At 44.9% G+C, this 24,531-nt stretch overlaps 1 protein-coding gene across 8 annotated transcripts in view; it reads right to left on the reverse strand.

Annotated features, from left to right (window-relative positions):
• The window catches only part of SNX29 (sorting nexin 29), a 591,074-nt gene that overhangs the window by 360,718 nt on the left and 205,825 nt on the right, over positions 1 to 24,531 (reverse strand). For 6 of the 8 annotated variants that reach the window (XM_078344734.1, XM_078344735.1, XM_035266111.3 and 3 more), the window contains one exon: positions 18,682 to 18,764. The exons of the other annotated variants lie outside the window; for them this stretch is intronic. In XM_078344734.1, the coding sequence (XP_078200860.1) occupies positions 18,682 to 18,764 (83 nt within the window). The remainder of the gene's footprint in view (positions 1 to 18,681; positions 18,765 to 24,531) is intronic. 8 annotated transcript variants of the gene reach the window in all.

The raw sequence follows: 24,531 nt of genomic DNA on the forward strand, positions 1-24,531 counted from the left end.
CTTGGATGCCTGGGAGAAATTTTGAACAGGAAAGGCCAGGTACTCCCCTCTGGAGCCCAGGTTCCTGTGCCTACCCAGTCACCCCAGTGTACGAGCTCCAGGTGGGTAGATATCGGGTATTACTCACTTCTGTATTGGGACATCAGAGATCCAGGCCCTGCCATTCCCCCACTGTGCAGCTGGGGCAAAGCACTTGATTATAACAATCTAATACTTACATAGAGAACATGGATGGGACTCTACACACACAGGCCCCAGTATACTTGTTCTGATTTTTGTTGTTTTTCTTTTTGTTGTTGTTGTTGCTGCTGCTGTTGTTTTGTTTTTGTTTTTGAGACAGTTTCTCTCTTGTTGCCCAGGCTGGAGTACAGCGGTGCTCACCTCAACCTCTGACTCCCAGGTTCAAGCGATTCTTCTGCCTCAGCCTCTTCAGTAGTTGTGCTAACAGGCATGTGCCACAACGCCCAGGCAATTTTGTATTTTTATTAGAGACAGGGTTTCTCTCCCGACTTTGTGATCCACCCATCTGGACTTCCCAAAGTGCTAGGATTACAGGCGTGAGCCAGGGTGCCTGGCCCTATTCTTTGTTTTTGTAGAGATGGAATCTCAAACTCCTGGCCTCAAGCAACCCTGCCACTTCAGTATCTCAAAGTGCTAGGATTACAGGTGTGAGCCACCGTGCCCAACCAGTCTCTGACCTTTCTAAGCTTCAGTTTTTCCATGTAAATGTGGACAGTAGTACCCACTTCACAGGACAGTTCCCATGAAGCAGTTAGCACAGGGCGTAGCAGATGGTGCTTAATCCATGTTAGCTATTATTATTATTGGGTGCTCAACAACTGCATTCATGCATTCACTCACGCACTCATTCATTCATCAAATGTCTACTGATCACCCACCAGGTGCCAGGCCCTGTTTTAGAAGCTAGGTGCACAACAGTAGCAAAACGAAATCAGTCCCTACTCTCATGAGCATATATCCTGGCTATAGTTTCTTGAATCTGTCACTAAATAAAGAAATTACATTTTTTGGGCTGGGCACAGTGGCTCACACCTGTAATCCCAGCACTTTGGGAAGCTGAGGCGGGTGGATCACAAGGTCAAGAGATCGAGACCATCCTGGTCAACATGGTGAAACCCCGTCTCTACTAAAAATACAAAAAATGAGCTGGGCATGGTGGCACGTGCCCATAATCCCAGCTACTCAGGAGGCTGAGGCGTTCCAGGAGGCAGAGGTTGCGGTGAGCCAAGATCGCGCCATTGCACTCCAGCCTGGGTCACAAGAGCAAAACTCCGTCTCAAAAAAAAAAAAAAAGAAATTACATTTTTAAAGTATGAAATAGGTAGCAATAGACCTGGGAATGACCAACTAGGAAATATCATGGCAGAGAAATCATGGAGGACTTCCTGGAGCAGGGGCATCTGGAGGTGAATGTGGTGCCAGGCATGAGGAAGACTCTAGAGTAAATAGAAGGCATACCACGGAGAGGACAAGGAGGGAGTCTATTTCTACTGAAATGCAAAGAATGCAATTGAAGCCATAAACGAGTGAATTATCCCCAGGCAAGGAGAGAGGTGCTCTCTCTGTACAGGGTGTCGATTCTTCCATTCAGTCCTAGCAAAAAGCAAACATTTAGGCAAGTCATTCTCCACCAAGGTCCATGGCATCATTACCCACTGGAGCAAAACAAAAGGACCAGTTCCCTTACAAAAGCTGCAATTACAAACTTAAAACAGCATTTTCACAATCAAAATGGCATTTTACAAAACAAATCACCTGTCAGCTCCCAGGATAGAGAGGAGTTGAAAACAAAAGATGATTGACAACACCAATAATCACAGTGCTAAGACAGCCCCAAAAAGTTAACGACAACAACCACAAATATACATCTAGCCTCCACTTCTGAGGAGGGAGCTCAGGCGCTCCAATTGCTCCCGTGGTGTTTCTAGGTCTTTGTTTCCTACCAAGCAATAAAAATAGAATGAACAACAATCATGAATCGATATGTGATATTTCCAGGGAATTTCATTTGCAGTGATTTGGGAAGGGAAAGCCTCCTGCCAGGCAGGAAATCAGGTTGAACAAATAAAACCTGGTCACCAGAGAGACAACAGAAACTTCCTGAACCTGGGACTGGATCTTCTTGGAACTTTGGCCCAAAATTTGATGATGTTTTCCCAGCAGTGAGGCTCAAAGGGGTGGCTTGAGGGGACTTACCATCCCCCCATCCCTAACTCCATCAACCTCATCCTCCTACAAGGCCACTAGAAGAAGCAGGGACTCCTGGCTGCCTACCCAGCATTCATCATTACTCCTTCCTTACATGCCAAATAAGCACCACTTTTCCCAGCCCACCTTGCAATTCGGGGTGGCCACAGAGCTGGGTATTGTGGATACCTGTACAGGGTTTTATTTAAAGGCTGGGCGCAGCGGCTCACACCTGTAATTCCAGCACTTTGGTAGGCCAAGGTGGGTGGATCAACTGAGGTCAGGAGTTCGAGACCAGCCTGACTAACATGGAGAACCCCTATCTCTACTAAAAATACAAAAATTAGCTAGGTGTGGTGGCATGTGCCTATAATCCCAGCTACTCAGGGGGGCTGAAGCAGGAGAATAGCTTAAACCCAGAGGTGGAGGTTGCAGGGAGCCGAGATCACACCATCGCACTCCAGCCTAGGCAACAAGAGTGAAACTCCATCTCAAAAAAAAAAAAAAAAAGTCAGGAAACTGGTTAATCACACAAATACTGTTTTGTCAGGATAATGGATTGCAAAACTTTTGCAAAGGTTTGCCCTATAATTCTCATCTTATTCATCCATCCACTTGGAGAAACTAATTTACAGGTGTCTGCTAATGTGCTGTGATATTTCACAGCCTGGACACTCTCCTAAATGCATTTCCAACCCAGGACAACATCAACCATTGCCCAATACTTTGCGTGTGTCATCACTTTTAAACTGTAAACAATTCTATAAAGTCAATGTTGTTTTCTTTTCCCCCCTTTTTATTTCAATAGCTTTAGGGGTATAAATGGCTTTCAGTTACATGAACGAACTGTGTGGCAGTGAAGTCTGGGCTTTTAGTATACCTGTCACTCGAACAATGTGTGCACTGTACCCAAAAGGGAGTTTTTCATCCCTCCCTCCCCACTCGGAATCTCCAATGTCCCTTATGTTTCTCTATATGTCCCTGCGTGCCCACAGCTTGCCTCCCACTTGTAAGTTAGATGTGTCATTTTTCTGCTCCTGAGTTACTTCACTTATGATGATGGCCTCCAGTTCCACCCAAGTGGCTGCAAAAGACAGTATTTCATTCTTTATGACTGGCTAATTTTTTTTTGTTTTGGGGGCTTTTTTTTTGAGACAGTGTCTCACTCTGTCCGCCAGGCTGGAGTGCCTCATCCTCCCAAGTAGCTGGAATTACAAGCGCATGCTGCCATGCCCAGCTAATTTTTGTATTTTGAGTAGAGATGGGGTTTCACTATATTGACCATGCTCATGTCAAACTCCTAACCTCAGGTGATCCAACCTGCCTCAGCCTCCCAAAGTGCTGGGATTACAGGCATGAGCCACAGTGCCGAGCCCTTTATGACTGAGTAGTATTATATGGTGTATATAAACCACATTTTCTTTATCCACTCCAGAAAATATTTGCAAAGTACACATCCAACAAGAAGTTAAAATACAGGCTCTCAAACATAAGGGACTTAAAACATATCGGCAAGGAAAAAATAAATAATCTCATTAAAAAGCAAGCAAACAAGAACAGGTATTTTTCATAAAAAGATACACAAATGGCCTTCAAACACATAAACATAATATATATATATATATATATATATATATATATATATATATATATTATCTTTACTCCTTAAATGGAAATAATGAAGCTCAGACATGGCAACTTATTCCAGGAACTCAGAGCTAGTGAATGACAGGGCTGGGATTGGACCCAGTTTCCACCAACTGGAAGCCCCGTGCCTACCTTTCCCCTCCCATTCTATTAACACTTTTCCAGGCTCCTCCTCCAGGCAATGGCTTCTCTCTACCACGGACAAAGGAGGCTTCATGGACAGAGAGCATGGCCAGTCTACTGCTTCAGTAAAGCAGTAAGTCAATGGTTCTGCTTTGTGCTGACCCTGATGTCCAGTTACAAGTCCCTCCCACTCTGACCCAGCTCCTGTTGAGACTCACAAGAAACGATTGGATTTCAGTCTCCAGGGGGAAAAGGCGAATGGGGTGCATTTTTTCTCAGAACCAAGTACATGGTACATGCTAGCCAGTCAAACAGAGGCTGCCCCACATAGACAGGCATCTCTGGGCTAGCTCATCACACACCACCACTGAGGTCCAGGGGAGGCAGCATACCCTATCCCTAGAACACGTCTGGGAGAATAAACTTCCGAAGTGCTGGGAAAGCCCAGACTTAGCAGACAGATCTGGGTACTTCCTAGGTGGATGACAGTAATGATTAACTTCATGTGTCAGTGCGGCTGGATCACGGTACCCAGATATTTCATCCAATACCAGTCTAGATGTCATTGTAAAGGTATTTTTAAATGAAAGTAACAGTGTAATCAAGAAAGCAGATTATCTTCTATAATGACAGTGGGCCTCATCCAGTTAGCTGAAGGCTTTAAGAAGAAAGAGGAAAAAAAAAAGGAAGTCTCATGAGGACGTATGAATTCTGCCCCAAGATGACCTTTGGACTTCAAGTGCAACATCAGTTTTTCCCTGGGTCTCCACCATAGGGGCACACCTTGCAGATTCTGGAGTTAACAGATGCCACAATCACAGGGCATCTGTTATTCATTCATGCATTCATTCATTCATTTATTGTTGCCCAGGCTGGAGTAAAGTGGCACCATTTCAGTTCACTGCAACCTCCGCCTCCCAGGTTCAAGCAATTTTCCTGCCTTAGCCTCCCAAGTAGCTAGGACTACAGGTGCCCACCACCACATTAAGCTAATTTTTTTTTTTTTTAATAGAGATGGGGTTTCACTATATTTGCCAGGATGATCTTGATCTCTTGACCTCGTGACCCACCTGGCTCAACCTCCCAAAGTGCTGGGATTGCAGGTGTGAGCCACTGCACCCAGCCCTAATTCCTTAAACTATAAATCAACGTCGATCTGTCTACACACACACACACACACACACACACACACACACACACACAAAATTAGTCAATATTTCAGAACCCTGACTAAAAGAGTGAGCTTCAGCACACCCACCACTCAGAGCCTTGGTTTCTCACATCCATAAAATGGAGACAACAACCCCATCCTCACAGAGCTGTCAGACGGAAGAATGCTGCAGGGGAAGAAGTTCCCATGGGGCCCAGCACATTACAGGTGCCCAATAAGCACAGCTTTTGTTATCTGTCAACCAAGGATTTCTCCAGATGGTTACAAGGCCTTGTGGTAAAAGGCTGAGCTGTATCAGAATTGATACTCGGAATTGCCTGTTTGTTTACAGGTTTAGTGCCCATCTCTCCCACCAAACCTGAGGGGTCTCCTTGGACCGGAAGTATTCCCAGAACTGTGCCTGGTACTCTATGATTCAATTAATGTTGGCTGAATGAATGAAACGATGCCCTGACCTTGTACTCTGCACAAAGCAAACAACTTAACTTCCCAAACCACCCAGTGGTTTTGGAGTCTGTGCAAAGAGTGAGGGAGGTGGTGGGAACAACAGCTTCTGAAGCCTCACTTTGCACCAAAGGCTGTGTTGAGAACTTTACATCTAATTCTCTCAATTACTTCTCAGAACAGGGTTACAGGTGAAAACAGTGCCCAGAAGCAGTCATTTCAAGCAGGAAGAAGAGCAACCATGAAGTCTCCTGTTTATGAACTTAGTATTTGAAAAGGTAAAGGCCACTTGAGATTCAGCCCCTAAAACAAATACAAAATAGACCAGGGCAGAGTCAAATAAACGAGAGAGAAGAGAGAGAAGAGGGGAGAGATAGAGGAGGGGAGGAGACAGAGAGAGAGGAGGAGGGAGAAAGGGAGAAAATAAGGGAGAGAGGGAGAAGCAAGAGGGAGGGAGGGAAAGAGGGAGGGAGAGAGGGAGAAATAGGGGAAGGGATGGGGGAGAGAGGTAGAGGGGAAAGGAGCAAAGGAGAGAGGAAGGGAGAGGGGAGGGCATGTGCCTCCCACTTTGAGACCCCAGCAGTACTGTGACAGCAGTGACTGGCTCTGACCAATACACATGCACACCCTGAACCTGTGTGCCCAGGACATAGCCAAGGTGGAGGGATGGGACAGACCCACAGAAGCCACATGGACTGAGGGCTGGACAGAGAATTCCCCAAAGAAAGCACAGGTTACTAAGTAGACAGAAAGTAGCTGATGTTAAAGGTGCATATGCACACAGACAGAAGCTGAATCAGGACTACAACCCAAACGGATTCCACTCTGAAGTCCACGCTCTTTCCACCACTGCGGGCTACACTTCTCAGCCATGCAACGTCAGATAAGCAGACTCTAATGAAGTGATAAAAAAAAAACAGCCTCGATAACAAAAACAGAGGTCCAGCATCCTGAAGTCATGCCACCTTTTTAAGGACAACACATAAACAAGGAATGCTTAACTGAAGTGCAGAGCAGCAGGTAGGCAAGGTCCAACTCATGCTATTGACCCAAGAGGGCTGAGCAGCAGACAGCTGGGGACGCTGCTGGTCTCACGTCTCCTATGTGGTCCTGATGAGACTACAGAGAAGTCAGACACATGGCCGATGGCCCAGGAGCATCCCTTCAGCCACCCACAGGTCCTGGCCATGGAGCCATTGAGCCCTACCAGGATCTGGTCCCAAGTCTGGAGCTTGAGAGTGAGAGGACAGCAGGTGGTCACTCAAATTCATCAACACTCAAGGCTGGGCACCGTGGCTCATGCCTGTAATGCCAGCACTTTGGGAGGCTGAGGCGGGTAGATCACTTGAGGCCAGGAGTTTGAGACCAGCCTGACCAACATGGTGAAACCCTGTCTCTACTAAAAATACAAATATTAGCCAGGCACAGTGGTGCATGCCTGTAAACCCAGCTACTTGGGAGGGGCTAAGGTGGGAGAATCACTTGAACCCAGGAGGTGTAGGCTACAATGAGCTGAGATCACCCACTGCACTTTAGCCTGGGTGACAGAGTGAGACTGCATCTCAAAAAAACAAAAAAAAGGAAAGAAAAGAATCATAACATTCTCTGAAGCTTCAGCACCAATGATCAACAGCTGCTAAAAGAGGGGACAAGAAGAGCACAGCACAGGACCCTGCCTGACACAGCACTTCCAGATCCTCTCATTTCTGTTCACAGTGCCCTCATCTCCAGACTTGGAATCCCACAGCTAAGTCCACAACCTGCCCATCATCTCTCTGGCTCCAACCTGTCAGAGCTAGGACGTTGTACTTTACCCCACCTGTAACCCGTGAGTTTCACAGGGAGTACCTGCCTGTCCCATTTGGCAATAAACAACTGAAGTTATCAAAGCCCTCTTTTTTCCCATTAGTAAACCGAGATTTGCAGGAGAAGCTAAAAGCACCTTACGGAAGGGGGAGCTATAACATGGTCTCTCCATCGCAATTGGCACCTCCAGTGTAAATGACAACATAATATGCCCGTGCAGAACAGACTTCAAACAGCTCCTAACAAAGCTAAGTACATATCTAAGGTGCAACTTCATAGTGTGAGATCTCCATAAATGCAGAAATAAATGAGTAACAAGTGACTCAGTCTTTCGTCTTTCCTTTTTTTTTTTTTTTTCTTTTTTTTTTAAGAGATAGGGTCACTCTATAGCTCAAGCTAGAGTGCAGCAGCATGATCATGGCTCACTGTAGTCTGAACCTCCTGGGCTCAAGCTATCCTCCCACCTCAGCCTCCCATGTAGCTGGGACTACAGGCATACACCAGCACACCTGGCTAATTTTTATTAATTGTTTGTAGAGAGAGAGGGTCTTGCCCTGTCATCAGGTTACAGTGCAGTGGGACAATCATGGCTCACTGAAGGCTATTGGCCAGGCTGGTCTGGAACTCCTGGGCTCAAGTAATCATCCTGTGTCAGGTCAGCCTCCCAAAGTGCTGGGGTTGTAGGTGTGACCCACCACACCTAGCCAAGTGACTTAGTATATCTGAGAGACATGTCTCTAGCACATTATTGGACACCCTTCCTACCACAGACCCTCACTAGCTATCAGGCATTCCTTCTGACACTCCAAGAGCACAACCCCAAAGCAAGCATCTAGGGCATCAGGTCTCTTTCTGAAGAGCCACACATATGAACGAGAGGATGGAGAGCACGTGCCTCTGAATGAGTGCCCAGCAGGGACAGCAGGGACAGCAGAGCTGGCTGGCCACCACACTCAATGCTCCCCTTCCACTGGGTAGAGTTCTTGTACAAAGCAGCTACCCAGCCAGAGAGAACACTTCCGAGACCCCTCTGCACCCAAGTGGGACTGCATGACCAGTCCTCACCAATGGAATGTGAGCAGAGCGGTGTGGTCACTTCTGGAAGAAAGGAGAATGGTAATAATCATCTCCCTGCTCTTAAGTCGTATGAAATGTTGCTTCCCCAAACTTGCTTCCCTTCTCAGGGAATGCGGTTTCCATCAACATCAACATCCGTTACTCTGAAATCACTCCTGAGAGTCACTTGGATAGACACTGGTAACAAGTTTTTATTAAGCACCTTTTGTGCACTTGCTTAAAAAAAAACCTGCAAGTTTCTAAGTTCCAGACACTGCCCACTATGTGGTCACACAGTGTAGCAGAGTAGACACATCCACACAAGATGTGACCACAAAATAACCCAGAGTAGCAAAAAGCAAATGTCAAAATCTAGTTACTGCTTGTAGCAAGCACCGCAGGGCTTCAGTAAACTGAAAGATCCAAGTAATCTGATTTCTTTCAGTTAACAGGTGAAGAGCTGGATCTTGCCACAAATGCAACAACCAGTCTGACCAAGCATAAAGGAAGTGGCGTTTCCAGGAGAGGAGACTGGATGAGCCAAGAGTGGGGTCGTAAAGTGGTTGTGACAGGGGCACATGAGACAAACATAACCGCAGAGCAGCTTCACAATGAGCGGTGAGAGGCAGTACGCTGCAGTGGAATGTGAAGGTTCAAGAACAGAGATGAAATATAATTAATACCCACAGTGGATTCTTGCAGGAGCCAGGGATTGGGGCACAGTAAAGGCACTGGGTTAACTCACACAGGGGTGGTGAACACCTTCCATTGAACCTCCCTGGTCTTTTTTTTTTTTTTTTTGAAGTGGAGTTTTACTCTTTTGCCCAGGCTGGAGTGTAGTGGTGTGATGGCGGCTCACAACAACCTCTGACTCCCATGCTCAAGCGATTCTCCTACCTCAGCCTCCCAAGTAGCTGGGATTACAGGTGCCTGCCATCATGTCCAGGTAAATCTTGTATTTTTAGTGGAGGTGGAAATTTCATCATGTTGGCCAGGCTGGTCTTGAACTCCTGACCTCAGGTGATCCACCCATCTCAGCCTCCCAAAGTGCTGGGATTACAGGCATGAGCCACTGCGCCTGGCCTAGCCTCCCTGGTCTTCTTAACTTGATGGTACCTATTTGAAGAGACAAATTCTGAGGCTAAATCTGGATTTAAGAAGAAAAATGCACCCTTGATTACTTTACAGTGTCAACCGCTGGCCAAGAATCAGCACATTTGTAGCATATTTGCTGACCTTGAACTTCATTAACTGGAAAGTGATATCCTCCAAGGCAGTGGTTCCAAACACTGCACTCCAACATGCACAGTGGAATCACTTGGGAAGCTTTAAAAAACAAAAAAATCCTCATTCTTAGGTCCCACTACTGATTTGGGGGTCTGGGTGGGGCCTATCATCAGGCTTTTCAACAACTTCCCAGGTGACTCCATTAAAAGCCAATACTGAGAACCACTGCTGTTTGAGGTGAAGAGATGGAAAGCTGGGACAGTAAGGAAACCAGCAGAGAAGAGAAGCTCCTCTCCTGCTGGGGCTACTGGAAAGACTAAAGCTACAGCTGCTGACAACCTCTTGCCAGCTCAGGGAGAACACCTGGCTGAGAAGGCGGCCAGCACACAGTAAGGTATGGCAGCTCCTGTGTGCTGACTCATGGGAGCTCACCATGTGCGTCTCTTCCCAATACTGCAGACAGTGACATCGTGTTGACCGTTTGAAATCAGACATAGCAGGAGGATTTACACCATGGAAATCTGCAAACATTCTAAACCAGGGTTTTTTTTTTTTCCAGAGAACTAGCTGTTAAACATTTACCAGCATATCATTCCCAACAGTGAAAAAATAACAGAGCTGAGAAACTGAAGAAAGGAAGAAAATAACTTCTGATGATATTGTTCGACTCCCTGGACCAAACCGTCCCTGAAGGTAGATCCTCCTCGACTTCTCTCTTATTTACGACAGATTAAATCAGATTTCATGATTCTTGTCATCACAAGAGCTCTAAACAATGCAACCAGGGCAGGGTCAAGGTGAAATGCTAACCGTGGTCACTAGAAGCAAAAGCCGCGCATGACCAGGAGAATCCAGCTGAAGGCACAGATGAAAAACACAGTTACATGGGGGTGCCCCACATTACATAGAAGGAAGATCTATGAATTCATCTACTACTAGGCTCTCCACAGCTGCAATGGAGCTGGAATCAACTAAAGGCCATGAGATCCAACAACAGCCAACAGCCCCTATTTGATTTGTATTCATCTATGTTTTAAACATTTATAGAGCACATACCATGGCAGCACTGTGCAGGCACTTTGAACACAGCAAGGGAAAACACAGCAAGGGAAAAGACATGCAAAATCCCTGCTCTTGTGGACTGTACACTGGAAGGTAGAACACAGGGAAGAAAAAAAGCAAGAAAATTAACGACCAAGATACGATGAGGGCCTGGTAAGTGCTGTGATGAAGATAAAAGACAGAGATTGAATGAGGGAGGCGGCACAAAGTAAGACAGGGCAGTCAGGAGGCGGCGGCATCTGAGCGGAGACCTGCATGGCAAGGTGGAACCAGCCATGCAAAGATCAGAGAAGAGCATCCCCATAGAGGGGCAGCACATGCAAAGGGCCTGAGGCAGGAACCAGCTTGGGATGTTGGAGGATCAGCCTAAAGGTCACTGTGGCTGGGCTGGAGACAGCAAGGCAGAGGGTGGTGGGAGATGAGGTTGGAACTTAAGAGCCAGATCACAAGCACTGAAGGCCATCATCAAGAAATCAGGACTGGAAAACCATACGTGGTAAACAGCAGAGGGAAGGGATTTATGAGGTTCCATGTTTATTCCACTGGAGAGAGGCGGGGGAGAGAGAGAGAGAGAGAGAGAGAGAGACAGACACACACACACACACACACACACACACACACACACACACACACCAGCCAGCCAGCCAGCCAGTCAGCTTTTGTGGATTGCTATTCCTTGCAACCAAAGAAGACTGCCTCAAACAAAGACATCTTTGCCTCTGTGCACACTGTGGGTGGAAACAGCAGGCCATGCAAGTGGGGATGCCCTGAAGCCTGCAACAGTTCAGAAAAAAGAATAAAAAGTTATGCTGCAAGCTCCCCTGAAACACTGTAGTCCAGGAACCATCTAGCCCACGATATCCATCTTCAATCAATCAGGCTTCTAAACTGCCCTGCCCCATTCTTTGGAAGCCCAGGGAAACTGACACCCCAGCCAGAGCACGACACACATGTGGGTGTGGAGCAGGGATTGCTGGGTGCACTCTGGGAAAACTTACACCCCAGGAAGAACACAAAGCATATGCAGATGTGAAATCAGAGATCACTGAGCTCACCCCTGGGAAACTGACACCCCTGCCAGAGCACAAAGCATATGCAGGTGTGGTATGGGGATCACGGAGCTCACCCCAGGGAAAACTGGCAGCCCAGTCAGAGCACAAGCCACACAAAGGCGTGGAGTGGGGACCGCTGAGCACATCACACAGCAAAAACACAGCACACCAGACAGGCTGATGACTTCCCAATTTTTACTTCTTTTGTTTCTGAAAACAAACTTTTTAAATTGTTCCCAAGCCCCCCTCATCTGTCAAGTTCCTCGAACTCAGTCTCCTGCCCTAACTGCTGATTATCTTGATGGCCACCAGCAATGGTCTATTTCTCCTCCCTCTCTCCCTGGGCTGACTGCAGATTAATTAAGTGGGGATGCCAAGGAGAGCTCATGGCTTTAAAATCCATCACTACAAAACAGGACTATGCCACAGTAGCCAGGAATGGTTATGACAGTGGAGTATCCAGTAACAGAGGAGGTGGGAGGAGGAGCCTTACAGCACAAGAGCAAACACTGTGTACTTGGAAAAACAATTCCACAGAAATAATCACTCTTTACAAGGATGGACGGGCCTGTATCCAGAAAAGAGGTAATAATTTGCTATGGAACACATGAGCTATAGAAATCTAATCAAGCTTGACAATTGAACAGGGGAGGCTGGTGAAATGACTACTCATATTACCAAGAAGTCCAGGGTGGGACTGTCGTGCCAGGCACAGCTGGATTCAGGGGCCCTGAAGACAGGATTAGAGCTCGCTTTCTCTCTAGCTCTCAGCTCAGCTGCTCTTTCTGTGCGATGGCCTCATTCCCAAGCTTCATGTGGAGACAAGCTGACTACAGCAGCTCCAGTCTTCAAGCTCAACAGGAAAGAAAGAATTCTTGTTGATTGTGTACTAAAGCCCTGAGATCTAGCCAGAGCCAGCCAGCTGAGGTCAAGTGCAGGGCCGAGGATGAAGCCACCGACATCACAGGACTGACAGTGAGGGAGGACACTGGTCAAGTGAAAAGTGGAGCAAGCACAGAGGACTTATATGTCCACTACCCACACTGGATGGGGAAGTCACTTGAGCTATGTGACATGGACAGACCCCTGTCTCTCTGGAGTCATGTGTGGCCAACCCCAGCAGGAGGATTTCTTCTTTAATACATAGAGTACATTGTCAGACACATGCTCCTGGGAAGAGTCCAGGAGCAGCCCGCCACCTAGCATGGCTCTGTTCTGCAGCAAAGACCTCCACAGGAACATCCTTGCTGTGGGACCATCAGAGTAACCAGCCTCTCAGCTGCAAATCTAACCACTGACCACACTGAAAGAATGACACCAACATCCACCTAATCGTGGGGCCAAACTACACAACTTCAGAGACGTCACCTCCAATATCTAGAGGGCGGTGGCCACCAGGGCTGGCAACAGCAACCCAAGATGGGTAAGTGCACAAATGGGGCAAGGGCTTCCTTTGGCCAGAAAAGCAGACAACACATGGGGCAGGGGCAGAAAAGGTAGGTTTTCCCAACCCAGGTGTGGGAAAACCAAAAGCTAGAGCTCTTCTCTGAGGCACCAAGTGTGTCCACCCAGGGACTTTTGACCAAAAAATCCTGATTTTTTTAACAGCAGCCTCCCACCACAATCTCCAAAGGATGATGATGAAATGAAGAAGACGTCCACATCCATCTAAGATCAAATTCATAGCTCTGTTTAACTGTGTATTAGTCTCCCATTGCTGCTATAACAAATTACCACAAACCTGGCAACATAAGACAACGCGTATTTATTACATAAAGTTCAGGATGGCAGAAGGCCAACGTGGGTTTTTTTTTTTCTTTTTTGCAACCTAGGAGTACAAGCCTCTCCATAAATGCAGTAATAAATGAGTAACAACTGACTCTATTTCCTTTTTTTTTTTTTTTTTTTTTAAAGAGACAGGGTCAGGCCGGGCATGGTGGATCACAACTGTAATCCCGGTACTTTGGGAGGCCCAGGCAGGCAGATCACCTGAGGTCAGAAGGGCGAGACCAGTATGCCAAACATGGCAAAACCCCACCTCTACTAAAAATACAAAAATTATCTGGGTATGATGGCACGTGCCTGTAATCCTAGCCACTCCAGAGGCTAAGGCAAGAGAATCACTGGAACCTGGGAGGCAGAGGTTGCAGTGAGCCAAGATTGGGCCACTGCACTCCAGCTTGGGCAACAGAGCAAGACTCTGTCTCAAAAAAAGAAAAAAAAAGCTAAAACACCCCCATGGACTCTCTCCCCTTAGGTCCTGAATGAGTGAGAAGTAATTCTGAAGAGCCACTGACATCTCACAAGAGAGATTCTCGGGTCTAGTTATGGAAATCAGTGTTCTAAGGTCAAGCCTGAGTCTCCAATCAACCGCCAGTAATGAAAATGTTATTTTGATCACATTAGTCTAATTCCTGCATCTATTTCTTATAGAGAACTTGAGGGGGGAAAAGAAGAATCATGATTATGCATTAAAACAAAGTTACAATTTGCTGACCACTTGTTATAGGATAAGAACAGAACATATAAGCATCTCATGTAACGGCCATCCTTGCTCCCTCAGTGCCAACTGACATCCAGCAGAACTGGCGCTACTCAGGGCTCTCTAATAATCCATGAGCTGGAAAAAGAAAAAGCTCTATTCCATGGAATGGAGGAGAAAGGGGGAAGGAGGAAAGAGGAAGGGAGAGAGGAAGGGAAGAAGGAATTTTTAAAGGAAAAAGGCCGGGTAAAGAGCAGAAGAATGAATTAATTAATTAATTAATTTTTAAAGGAAAAGGGCGGTGTGAAGAGCAGAAACTGACTCTCCAAGTGAGAGTTTGCCAGGGTCCAAAGACCTTTCCTGTTCCAAGTGCTGGGCACACTTCCATCAGGCCCGATGCCACTAAACATCTGAAGCACCCAACTACTTCTTCCCTTCCAACTCTCCAAGTACCAACAGGTGAGACTCCCAGCTTCCCAAGAACCCAATCAGCGAGAGAGAGGAAACTGTTTCTGGTCTACCCAACAGCCCTGTGTCTCACTAGTGTTGAGTCAACTATTCTGGTGTCTATCATTGTCTGTGTGCTTCACTAATTGAGTCTACTCCTAATAAGCCTGTCTTGTCCACACAGCCCTAAGGTTGAAGTGATGCACATGCTCTCCCCAGACCCCTCAGGGAGCTGCCAAGGGGTCTTTGCCAGCAGGAAGCCAACTTGCAAACATCTTGCTTTGAAATTTCAGCAATAAGCCCAAAATGAAAGCATGACTTCACAGTGATCTCCTGCTCTCTCTCTCCGTAAGTGAAACTTCCCTACACTGGAGAGGAGAGAGGGTGTCCAATACCATTAACAACAGAATTGATCAAATGACCAGTAAGAGTTACAAGGAAAGTGGAACTGCCAGGCAAGTTCCTCATGGAAATGGGAGCCCTTACACCAAGGTTCTAACCCTGAAGGAACAGCACCAGGACAACCTGCCCTAATGTGAGAGACACACACAAGCACAAATAAAGGTCTAAGCTTTTGGCAAATCTGACATCACCAAGGAAAAACAGCCCTTGAGAGGCAAATAAACCAGTCTCACTTATGGACCACATTGTGGGGGAGAAACTCTTTCCATTACATAATGAAGCTACCCAAATTCCAGTCCTCATTTTTGCTACTTAAATAATTATTTTCTTTGAGAGACCAGATCAGGCTTCCAAAAAAAAAAAAAAAAAAAAAAAAAAAAGAGGGTGGGAATCTGAAATTCGTAAAATTAAATATTGTCAATGTCTATTCTAAAAGTTCATTTTAAGTTGTTTTGTTTAAATCCTGGAGGCATCTTCCCTAAGAATGTAATAATGCAGGTGGTGACCTCTGAATAGCACTCAGCAATCTATTCAACCCAGAAGGCGTTTGGGGCTTAAATGGCTGTTCACGCTTTTCCCTACTGACAGCTCGCAATGTCATGAACAACTTATTTCCCAAAGACAAAAACAATCTTTATATCCTCAAACTAAAAGGTTTATATTACGGAAAGTGCATCTAAGTTCCCACCTAGAGTTTAAGAAGCTAGACCCCAACACTGGGAACCAAGGAAATCATAGATGGAGAAAGAACTACCCACTCTCCAACCACTCTCTGCCCCTGGCTCCTCCAACTCCCAAACACCAGGAGCCACCACAGCCTGGCCAATACATACTTAACAGCTTTCAACAAACAGAGGCAGTAACTAGCTGGGGCTGAGGAGTGAGTAATAGATGACATCAGTTGAAGCTAGATAATAAACTATTGAAGCCAGTGGGCAATTTTTCAAAGAGTTGTCTTTTAATAAGGCTGTTCAGGGTGCCTGGCACACAGCTGGTGCTAATATTTAAAGTGACAGAAGGATTAAATTGCAGGACTTAATGCAAGCAACAATGAAACACGGGAACATGTCCACACTTGAGGGTATTCCTAGAAACCTTCCACCGAAGGAGAACTCACAGAGAAGGTGACATGGCCTTGAATTACAAGGTAAGAGAAAGGAGAGCAAGAGACTGCTGCTGGGTGAAGTTGTGGTGCGTACATAACCACCTCGGCTCTAATCCATGTCAGAGGTGTTTTAACTACATCCTGAAATGGCTCATACCCAGCTGTGGCTCAGGGCACTTAGGATGGGTCTGGGGAAATGTACCTTCAGTTGCCATGAAAAACCATTCTGTACATTGTAGGTTCTATAGGCCCATTTGGGGAGAATCACGCTCAAAATTTTCCTACTTAGAAATGCATTGTGTACCAATGAGGTTTTCAAATCAAAAGCAAGCCCAGTAGTGTTTATTTTTAACCCAACTTTGTCTTATATTGAATCCAAGTTCTGTGTAAGTAACATGCAGATTTCACAAAAGGTTGTGGTGCTGTCCACAGGTCACCTGCATTGGAGTCACATATCTAGACGTGCTAGCTAGGACCTCATCCTAAATCCACTGGAGTAACTCCCAGAGGCAGGGTCCTGGAAAGAGGCATATTTAATGGGCTCCCCAGGCAATTCCTCTGCACAGTAAAGTTTAAAAAAACTTTATAATGCAAAGAATCAGAGGTTTGGAGAAAAATGCCCAAGTTCATTTCCTCCACAGATACATGTACCAGCCCCTTAAGCTCTCCTAAGTCTCTAATAACAAACTTTAAAATAATGGAAAAAATACCTGCTCAACACAAGGTTACTGAGTCAAATCAGAGTGCATTTTACCCTTGCTTGGAAATAGTAAAAGGGCCAGACAAATACTGCTCATTCAAAACATGTAATGAATGACTAAAAAGCCAGTTGCTGGGGAAACAGAGATGAGATGTAAACACTTGGAAGACCAACATATAAATAATTCTGTATAATGAAATGAATTCAGGGCCTAATAACAGTATCTGTATGAAAAGGGCATGAGCCCACAGAGGAAGAGGATTGATTCTGCACTGATAACCCCCAGAATGACCACAGATACACACCAAATATGAATGAAGCAGGGCATGTTATAAAATAGTCTCACCAATAAGCTGATGCCGATCAAATGGGAACCAAAAGAAATACACAAGCTTCAGAAACATTCATGTCTTTATTCTACTACTAAATAAGCCATAGCCAGATTGCAATCCGATCCTGTCTCCATCACACAGGAAAATAACAACCATTTATTATACAACAGGTACCATACCAGAAACTCTGCATCCATTGTTTTGGAAAACCCTCAGAACACCCTCATGACACTGGTGTGATGTCCTGGTATATACAAGAAAAGAATTCCAAGCGGTCAGGCAGTCATGTGAACATGAATTCAGTTTGGTTGACTCTGAAGACATGTCGACCAGGTGTGGTAGCTCACACCTGTAATCCCAGCACTTTGGAGGCCAAGGCAGGTGGATCACCTGAGATCAGTAGTTCAAGACCAGCCTGGCCAACACAGTGATACCCCATCTCTACTAAAATACAAAAATTAGCTGGGCGTGGTGGCAGACATCTGTAAGCCCAGCTACTTGGGAGGCTGAGGCAGGAGAACTGCTTGAACCTGGGAGGCAGAGGATGCAGTCAGTGGCCTGAGATTGCATCACTGTACTCCATCCTGAGCAGCAGAGTAAGACGTTGTCTCAAAAAAAAAAAAAAAAATCTGTGAATGTGGAATGTCCACCATTTGTTAAAACAGCCACACTCTATGAGCTTGTCTTTAAGGAAATTTTGTTACGGCCTTTTGGCAAAACACATCAGCCAGAGTTAAAACTCTTTTCTTCAGGCTGCCCTGAGAAATATTTTAGGAGATTTTAGAAGCAGTACATGGCCCTACCTCGTTTGGTGAGATCATCATGACTGTTCTTCTGTCTACTGGAATTTCTGATTAGTAACAATAACAATAGCTAAAATTTATCCAGCACTTATACTGTGGTAGGCATTATGCTAAGATGTCCACATGAACTGCCTTATGAGGAAAGCACTATCAACAAACCTCTTTGTACAGAAGAAAAAACTGAGGTGCAGAGAGATTAGAACACTTAATTAGAGCTGGATTGGAACGTGATCAGCCTAAGTCCACCACTCTCATTATCTACCATCTTGGATTTCTGTTGCTTGCACTCATAGTCTGCTGTGACTTCATCATACCACAAGGTTCACTGCCACACAACTGTCTCAAGACTCTGGACATAAAATTCCCTAAGTACACAAATCAGTACAACTGTTGCTAATAGTCTAGTTAATGAGTCTTATAATATTAGTTATGCATGTTGCAGGAATATGCATTGGTTTTTCCACCTGATTAATTTTCTGGAATCCTGAGCAGCACCATTATTCTACTCCATCCACATATGCACTCATCACATGTTCAATGTCTACTGCTTGCCAAGTAGGGGTGTTCATAAAAAAACCCAGCCCCTCCCAACCCGGGCTCAGGTTCCCCCTCACCTTCAGCTGTTTGACCTTCTCTTTTCAGCATCTGGACAGCTCCTACATACTTCTTCAGCTGGACTTTGAGCACCTCGTTTTCTCTGCAGGTACAAAAATGTTAAAAGATATACATTTAAAAAGTGACAGTGTGGCCCCACGGCAAGGGGAGGAGGTGGGTGGTAAATTTGTGTAAAGAAAAACAAAATTTGCATGTTTTAAATGTTAATATATTCTCATGGTTTAGAGATCATCACAGGAGAAGGCTGTGCTACCAAGGGCATGTTTGCAAAATGCCTTTAAGAACTGTTCTTTCATGAGACAGATAAGCACCAATTGGTTTCAGTGTCCACAAATTTAGAACACGGACACAGGCTGTGCTTAGCTGTTTATAAAACCCATCTATCAGGTGTTTATTCAGTTTCAGGAACTCTAGTCTTCTCTCCATTTACAAAAGCATGTACTGAGTACCATACATTCACCCTAGGGAATGCTCTTAATCTTTTTATCAACTGTGACATGCAGTAAACACATATTATCTGCCAGGCATCATGTCAAGCGTTTGTATGGTATCTCCTTGAATCCTTCCAAGGCACTAACACAACCTTCATTTTACAAATAAGGAAACTGAGGCATAAGGAGAAGCAGTTTGACCAAGTCCGCACCCACCCCCATGTAAGATTACACTAAAGAACACAAAACACAGGCTATCACAGGACCCCACCTACTGAATTTACTTCCCGGGTACACTGGCTGACAACAGAATGTGAGGACCAATGAGGAAAAAAACTGCCATTTGTTCAGTATTTAGACTTTACATATGTCTCTCTGAATCAAGCATGCATCCATCCATTCATTCGTCCATTCATTCATCATTCAGTGGAAAGATGCTTCATTGAGAAGAAAAATGCACAATGGCCTGCAGTATTCTCCACATTTTACAGGACAGGAGTTGGATGAATAAAGTTTCTGACCAAGGACGCCAGTAAAACATACTAGTAAGATCTGAACCCAGGTCTCCCTGCCCCCAAGTGAGGACTTTGTGCCACCTTCTTTAAGATTCAGACTTGGTTTCTGACCAGCTCAACCAGAGGGAAGTACCTCTTCTACATTTTCTATTTCTGCCCCACCCTCTACACCTCAGGTCTTCAGCCTAAGTGCCTTTCAATGTGCTATAATATTTTTTCTTTCCTTGCATTGGAAAGAGCTGAAGACTGGGTTTCTTCTATGATTATAAAAATTAAAATGCTCATTGCAAAATACCCAATCAGAACACATTTAAGAAGAAATGCAAAAACATGCGAAGACCCCAATGCCTTGAAATAAACCCCATTAACATTTTTATGTCCATCCTATTATTTCTCTAGGTGACACACACATTCTAAATTTTAGGGGGGATTAAACACTCCTCACATCGATTTACTTTGTGTGAATGTTTGAGGCTTTTTTTCCCTTGTTTACTGTTCCCATCAACATTTCCCCATGGTAACCAATGGTAAAAGCCTAGTATATGCCTTTCAGGCATTCCTCCATGCTCTGACAATCACTATCAATCCAATACATTCAGAGCTTCTAAGACAGGATAGTATCAATTTTTCTGAGACTGGGTCGTCTCATGTAATAATGCACGACAGTAAGCCTCTCGGTCTATTTATGGATGAAAATACCACACACTGGGATAGATACGCCAAACACTGACTTAGTTGAAAAACTTGAGACTGCTCATCCCTGGAGCCGAGTGTCTGTTTTCAATGCATCTGACTACATCTCAGCCCACGACGACAGCATTTTCTTTGTATTTTGCTTCTCTGTGCTGTATTTTGGCAGATAAGAACATCAGAATCAAACTCAGACAATACCATAGACCAAACAACTCTATGTTCGTCTCCGAAGCTCTGGAGAAAGTAAGCCACAAGGGAGCCCCTTAGTTATCCCCTCGTCCTAGACAAAGCCTGTCATGGATGCCTCCACAGGTGTTTGCACTTCTTCCATCTGTGACACGAATAGCAAATGTTTGAAACTAAATAACAAGCCCTCAAAACATTTATGAGAGAAAATTTTCCCTGATGGGGATTGTGCAGCATGGTTTTTTGTCTGTTTCTGAGACAGAGTCTCATTCTGTCGCCCAGGCTAGAGTACAGCGAGGTGATCTTGGCTCACTGCAACCTCAGCCTCCCGAGTTCACCAATTCTCCTGCCTCCGCATCTCAAGTAGCTGAGATTACAGGCGCACACTACTATGTCTGTCTAATTTTTGTATTTTTAATAGAGACAGAGAGTTTCACCATGTTGGCCAGGCTGGTCTCGAACTCCTGACCTCAAATGATCCACCCACCTCAGCCTTCCCAAGTGCTGGCATTACAGGCTTGAGCCACCAGACTACAGAGCATGTTTTCTAGGATTCCTTTAGCCATTATCCCGCAGCCCAGCCTACTCCCAGTCTCCACATGTGAATTCAAGTCACATATCTTAAAACCAGGGAAAGAAAGCAATTTATACATATTTCTAAACCATAGTTCATGCAAGAATATTTTCCGAGGAACGCCATGACCAACACAAGCCATGCCAATGTTTGCAGCCAGGTCTCCTCTCACTTGCTTACAGTAGTCAGGCTGATCCTCAGCTTCCCTGCTCAACTTTAACTCTGTGACCAGCACTAAAATGCTTCAAAAATAGCTGATTTTCTACTGTTTTGAAGAAATCTTTTAATAGTGTGTTAAGATTCCAGCGGCTCACACCTGTAATCCCAGCACTTTGGGGGGCTGAGGCAAGCAAATCACTTGAGGTCAGGAGTTGAAGATCAGCCTGGTCAACATGGTAAAACCCTGTCTCTCTTGAAAATATGAAAATTAGCAGGGTGTGGTGTTGCACACCTGTAAATCCCAGCTACTTGGGAGGCTGAGGCAGAAGAATCGCCTTGAACACAAGAGGCGGAGGCTGCAGTGAGCTAAGATCATACCACAGCACTCCAGCCTGAGCAATAGGAGGAGATCCCATCTAAAAAGAAAAAAAAAACTAACATAACAAAACCAAGATTTCTTTTTTTTTTTTTTAAGATGGGGTTTCACCATGTTGGTCAGGCTGGTCTTGAACTCCCAACCTCAGGTGATCCGCCTGCCTTGGCCTCCAAAGTGCTTGGATTACAGACGTGAGCCGCCACGCCCGGCCTGAAACCAAGATTTCTAAAACAAATCAGACATCCATCAAAATGATGACAAACCAGCCACTGGATGGACAACTTCAGGAGCCACAAATTCACCGCAGCCAACTTTGTACCAACAAAATTGTTAGACTTTGCGAGAAATTAACAGTCTCAGGTCTCTGGACCACTGAAATGTCTCTAAATGAAACTCAAACATCTGGCTGGCATGCTGACCACTTCAAGAGGAAACTGGCTCTGGCTCTCACCCCCAGAATGTACTAAGTCTTGTTGGGTCTGGGGGTGCTTTGAGACAGGGTGTTGCTCTATTTCCCAGGCTAGAGTACAGTGGCACGATTATGGCCTACTGCAGCCTCAGGCTCCTGAGTAACTGAGTAACTGGGACTACCAGGGTATGTTACCATGCCCAACTAATTCTTTAATATTTTTTGTAGAGACAGGATCTCCCTACATTGCCAAGGCTCATCGCCTCAAGCAATCCACCTGTCTTAGCCTCCCAAGATGCTGGGATTACAGGCATGAGCTACTGCACCTGGCCTCATTTTTTCATTTTTATTCTGAAACAACTGTAGGTTAAAAGGAAGTAACAGAGATCATACCAAGAGGTCTTGGATACCCTTGGCCTAGTTTCCCCCAAAGGTTTATCTTATGTAACTATAGGGCAATATCACAACCAGGAAATGGACCAGGGCACAGTGTGTATAAATCTATCCACGCCACTGTTGTGTAACTTTTGCTCCTGAGATTCCTTTGCCGTAGAGCATCTCAGGATGGAACACAGATTTGAAGACCCACAGCAGTCAGACAGGATATGCCAACGAGTAAAACAAACCAGGCCTGAGATACAGGGAGAGGGAGCGGGAGCACAGCAAACCAGAGAGCTTTTCTCTCACCCTAGCAGGTTTTTTTTTTTTTTTTTTTTAAACTTAGCATGTTACCATCCCAAGAAAATAATTCCCAGAATTTAAATGACTAACTTGCAACCAACAGGACTTGAATTTATAGACAGAAATCACACAGAACTTACTGGTCTTATCACTACATAGGTCTCCATTATGATCAAATAAAAATGTCTTTTCATGTGACACCTCATGAGATCATGAAATTGATCAGATAATTAAATGCATTTGACCTACGAAAGTCCTCAGAAACCTTCTGAGCATGTACAAAAGAGACACAGAAATAATGGCTGAGCCCACCCCAGCAGGGATTTCAACCCCAGCACAACTAGGTCCCCTGAAGCCTATCAGCCTCAAGGAGACAGAAGCAAGGTGAGCAAGGAAGACCACAGGTCTGCGCAATCTCTTGGGTGGTTAAGACTCCTGTGCAGATGTGAACAGGATCCTCCGGACCAGCTAGTTTTGCTAAGAGATGCTAAGGAACTTTCCCCGAGTTATGGAGCTCAAGCCTCTGCTTCCAACCCCCTCGGGCATCTCATAAATATAAGCAGTGGTCACAGGTGAGCCTTAGAACATATGAATCAACAGCCTCAACAACTGTATACCTTCTGACCCAGCAACTCCACTTCTAGCAAACTGTATTGAGAAAAGAAAGAGAAGTCTCAAAACATATGCATGAGGATGTTGTGAACATAAAAGAAACTGGTTACAAATTATTTGTCTGATAATGTAGGAATGGGTGGAAAAGTTATAGTACATCCTCCTCTAATAGGCTGCTATGGGACTGTCAAAGTTATGATAAATATGTATGTTTATCCCCAGGGACGAACATTTATAATAGACTGATATACCATTAATGCATCAGAGTACAAAGTATATTTATTATAACCCCTTATACCTATTTAGAGGTATATGTTTGCACTGGAAACATACAGACCATAATGTTAACAGTGCTCATTTCTATATGATAAAATTGGACATTTTTATTTGATTTTCCAACAAAGCACTTTTTAAAAAGTATTAAGGGTAAGGTTAGAAATACCCACCCCTAGGCCAGGGGCAGTGACTCATGCCTGTAATCCCAGCATTTTGGAAGGCTGAGATGGGTGGATTACCTGAGGTCAGCAGTTCGAGACCAGCCTGGCCAACATGGTCAAACCCTGTCACTATTAAAAATACAAAAATGAGCTGGGCAGGGTGGTGCATGCCTATAATCCCAGCTGCTCGGGAGACTGAGGCACAAGAACTGCTAAACAGGAGGTGGAGGTTACAATGAGCCAAGTGTGTCTGAATATAGGATTCAGGGGTGGGTATTTCTTTTTCCTTTTTTTAAAGAAATACGTATCTCCAAATCCTACAGTCACATCAAACATAATGATGAAAGGTTGAATATTTTCCCCAAAGACTGAGAACAAGTAAAGCAATTCTTCCCCCACCACTCCCATTCAGCACAATAGATTCTCGCTGAGGAAATAAGGCCCTTCCCACCTCCCCCCCACCAAAAAAAACCCCATGCAGGTTAGAAAGGAAGAACTAAAACTTTCCCTATTCATAAATGACATGACTGTCTGCACAGGAAATCCCAAGAATTGACAAAAATGGTCACAGAATTACTGAGGTTTTCAACATCACAGAACGCGGGGTCAAATGTGAATATTAACTGTATTTCTAAACACTACCAATGAACAATTAGAAGAGAAGTTACTTTTAAAAAGAATGATTTATAATAGCTCCAAAAGATGAAACAAATTCATATAAATCTAACGAAATGTGGCTAAGCTCTGTATGCTGAAAACTATAAAATGCTAACCAA

The sequence above is a fragment of the Callithrix jacchus genome, chromosome 12, assembly GCF_049354715.1.
Source record: "Callithrix jacchus isolate 240 chromosome 12, calJac240_pri, whole genome shotgun sequence".
NCBI lineage: Eukaryota > Metazoa > Chordata > Mammalia > Primates > Cebidae > Callithrix > Callithrix jacchus.